At 36.2% G+C, this 3,819-nt stretch overlaps 1 protein-coding gene across 1 annotated transcript in view; it reads right to left on the minus strand.

The window, feature by feature from the left end:
- Window positions 1–3,819, minus strand: part of CFAP47 (cilia and flagella associated protein 47) — a 458,234-nt gene that overhangs the window by 74,129 nt on the left and 380,286 nt on the right. Inside the window, 1 exon segment of the mRNA XM_015571970.1 lies at window positions 2,055–2,163. Within this exon segment, the coding sequence (XP_015427456.1) occupies window positions 2,055–2,163 (109 nt within the window).

A 3,819-nucleotide genomic window follows, 5' to 3' on the forward strand; every position in this document is an offset into this window, starting at 1 on the left:
CAGGCCTAAGCCAGCAGGTCGTTATCTCCCGAGGGGTCCCAGACTGTGAAAGGGCACAGGCCGGGCTGAGGGACCCCCCCCTCTTCCCCTGAGTGCACAAATTTTTGTGCACCGGGCCTCTAGTTAAAAAATAAAATTAAATGGAAAATGTCCAATTTAAATGAGAGTAAAAGAAAAAAAAAGAAATATAAGAGAAAGAAGAGAGAAATATGGTAAACCATTAATATAAGAAACAAAGTAGAAGGTATAAGTTTGAGCGTTGTATTATTCTTTCAACTTTTATATCTTTAAAAAAAATCATAATATATCGTTGGAGGAAAGCAAGCTTTTTATATCATTATTTGCATTGGTAATCAATCTATGCTTATTTATTAAAGCATTTATGGGCTATAATCAATATTTTAAGATCCCTACTTGTGTAAACATGAGTACTATGCAACTAAACCATAAGTGAAGTTCTATGTACATATATTCTTTCCATCTACTACCATTAACATTCATGTGTTCTCCTAATTTGTTCTACAATATTATTTTTGGTAAATTTATAAGTATATTTTTGGGTCATTTCCTAACACTGAAATTAGTTGTTTCATACTTAATATTTGATAAATGTATAAAAATAAAAATTAATGAAATAGAAAGACAGTTGGAAATATTGAAGCAGAGTCCATATTCTGCATTATGTAATAAAGTTGGCATCTGCAATATGTTGTATTTGTTTTCCTTTGTACCACAATTTACATCCTTCTGTACAAGTAGTGATATAAAGGATATAAAAACACCACTTTCGCCCTGGCCCAGTGGTTCAGTTGGTTGTAGCATTGTCCCATACACCAAAAGGTTGCTGGGCTGATTCCTGGTCAGGGCACATACTACTACCTAGGTTGTGGATTGGACTGCGGCATACTGAAGACTACCAATCAATGTTTCTCTCTCACATCAATATTTCCCAGCCCCCTCTCTCTCTCATCCACTTACACTCTCTCTAAAATCAATAAACATATCCTTGGGTGAGGATTAAAAAAACAAACAACAACAACAAAAAGCACTTTCTAATAAGAAATTTGTTATTTTTCAATTATATCCTGAACATTCCATTCCATTTTAATTTATGGAAAATACAGTATTAAGTAATATAAGTGTGTATGTTTTAACATAACTTTTTAAAGATTATCATATATATCAAATTTAGCAAAATAATAGTGATATCTAATGTGACACATTATGACAGTTAATTACTAATTTCGCATCATGATAGCGTTAGTTGGCAACCAGTAATTGATGAGAGATAGGTATTATGATATAGATTAAAAAATCACATTACAGATTTTTAAACAATTATTTAAAGGCAAATAATAAAAGCCTTTATTTAAATACCATAGCTACTTAGTAGGGCTTCATGATTCACTCTGAGGTCCTCTGAAGAGAATAATCTATTGCAATGATTATTTTGAAACTTACCTGAAAGCATGGTTTTGACATTCACTGACATATTTGATATATTCTTTGCAAATGTAGATACTCTTGGTGAACCTTCAGATCTATTTTGTTAGTCGGGGAGGAAAAAAAGTGATTGAGGCTCATTGAGAGGCTCTACTCTCTTCCAGGGACCAAGGAATGGGAAAATGGGGCAGAGAAAGGAGAGGGGAAGAGCTGTCAGCACTATCTGGAAGTGGGGGAGGGGTGGTATGCTGGAAAGGAACTGGCCTTTCGGGATCCTGGAAACACAGCATGACTGTTGAGTCAAAATCACATTATTGATAATCTACCGCAAAAACTGGTTACCAATTTGGTAATAAATAAAGCACAATTTATTTAGAATTCAGTGATAATGAACACGAATCTGGCATATATAATTTCAAAAATGTATATGAACATTATATTTTTTTGATAAATTAAAGTCGGGGATATATATTTATAGAAATTCCATTTTTAAATTTTAGACATTTGAAACCTCATTAATTGAAATGCTAATATCCCACAGTGTCCCAAAAACAGAATTGGAAGATGTTCTGGTAGTGATAGGACACTTGGCTTTCTGATTATATACTTACCTGGAATTTCTGAGAATCCAGGAAGAAATGATCAGGATTACTGTTTCTTACTTGCAATTCTAAGGTTTCATGTGAAGGATTAGTTAAAGGAAAGTTCTGAATGATAAACCTAGAAAGAAAAACAAAGCTAGTAACCTTGTTCATAAACTTATTCAATGTTAACTTTATAAACTTGATTACTATTTCCTGGTATGTGTTTAATTGCATGCTGCAAAAAGATAAATTGAAGTCCGAATTCCCAATACTTCCGAGTGTGACTTTACTTAGAAATCGGGTTGTCACAAATGTTGTTAGTTAAAATGAGGTCATACTGGAGTAGGGTGGCCCTTAATCCAGTATGACTGCTGTCCCTATATGAAGATGATATGAAGACACATGAGAAGATAGCCAGATGACAGTGGAGGTGGAGATTGGAGCGATGCATCCATAAGGCAAGGAACACCAAGGGTTGCATGCAAGTACCAGAAGCCAGAAGAGGCAGGAAAGATTCTCCCTTACTGGTCTCAGAAGAAGCATGGTCCTCCTGAAACCTTGATTTCAATCTTCTAGCCTCCAAAACTGTGAGGCAATAAACTTACGTTGTCGTAAGCCACTCAGTTTATGGTACTTGTTATGGCAGACCTAGGAAGCTAATACAACTTGTATGAGTTTCAAAATAAGAATCATCAAATATTAACTAATGACATTTTGCTAAATTAGATAATCCCTGATTCCTTCTCTATATTTTTACACCAATGTTATTTATACATTGGGTACTGGAACATATTCCAATTTTAGGAGCAATGTTTACAAATTATTTATAATTGTTAAATCCAGACAAAAAAGTTAACAGTATATAAATAATAACGAAAAGTAACAAATTAACAAAGTTCTGTCCATTACATCAAGAAAATACAAACTGATGATGAAATAAACCTGCCTCCCCCAAAATGTGGCTGGTATTTATGGTCAAAGCAAGTAATAATCAACAGGGTTCATAATTCTCAATTCACCATCATTTCTAATGCCTTTTCATATAGAGCAAACCAAAACCACACTGCAATATCACCTCACACCTGGTAGGAAAATATTTTTTTTAAAGTAAGATATGTATTGGTGAGAATGTGGAGAAAAGGGAACAGTCACACACAGTTGATGAAATGCAGATTGGTATAGGCACTATGAAAACCAGTACTGTCCAGCCACTGTGCTGTCCACCTGAAACTAATACAAAATAACACTGAATGTAAATGGTAATTGAAAGAAAAGACTATCAACATGGTCTATAAATATATGACCAGGGAGTCAACTTCATTAATCATGAGGAAAATGCAAACTAAAAGTGCATTGAGGTACCACTTCAAATGCACCAGAAAGGTTAAAACTAGTTTTACAATACCCATGTTTTTGAGGATATGAAGCAAATATAATTCATTTGTGGCTAGTCCTATATAATAAAAGGGTAATATTGATCCTAACAGCAGAACAACTGGGAATGACTAGTCACTATGACACACACTGATCACCAGGGAGCAGACGCTCAATGCAGGAGCTGCCCCCTGGTTGTCAGTGCTCTCCCACAGGGGGAGCTCTGCTCAGCCACAAGCTGGACTGATGGCTGCAAGTACAGTGGCAGTGGCAGGAGGGCTCATAGGCTGCCAGAGGGATGTCTGACTGACAGCTTAGGCCTGATCCCCCGGGGAGTGAGCCTGCACCAGCAGGTGGACATCCCCTGAGGGGTCCCAGATTGCGAGAGGGCGCAGACCAGGCTGAGGGGACCCTCCCC

This window comes from Myotis davidii, unplaced genomic scaffold (assembly GCF_000327345.1).
Source record: "Myotis davidii unplaced genomic scaffold, ASM32734v1 scaffold1107, whole genome shotgun sequence".
Classification (NCBI taxonomy): domain Eukaryota; kingdom Metazoa; phylum Chordata; class Mammalia; order Chiroptera; family Vespertilionidae; genus Myotis; species Myotis davidii.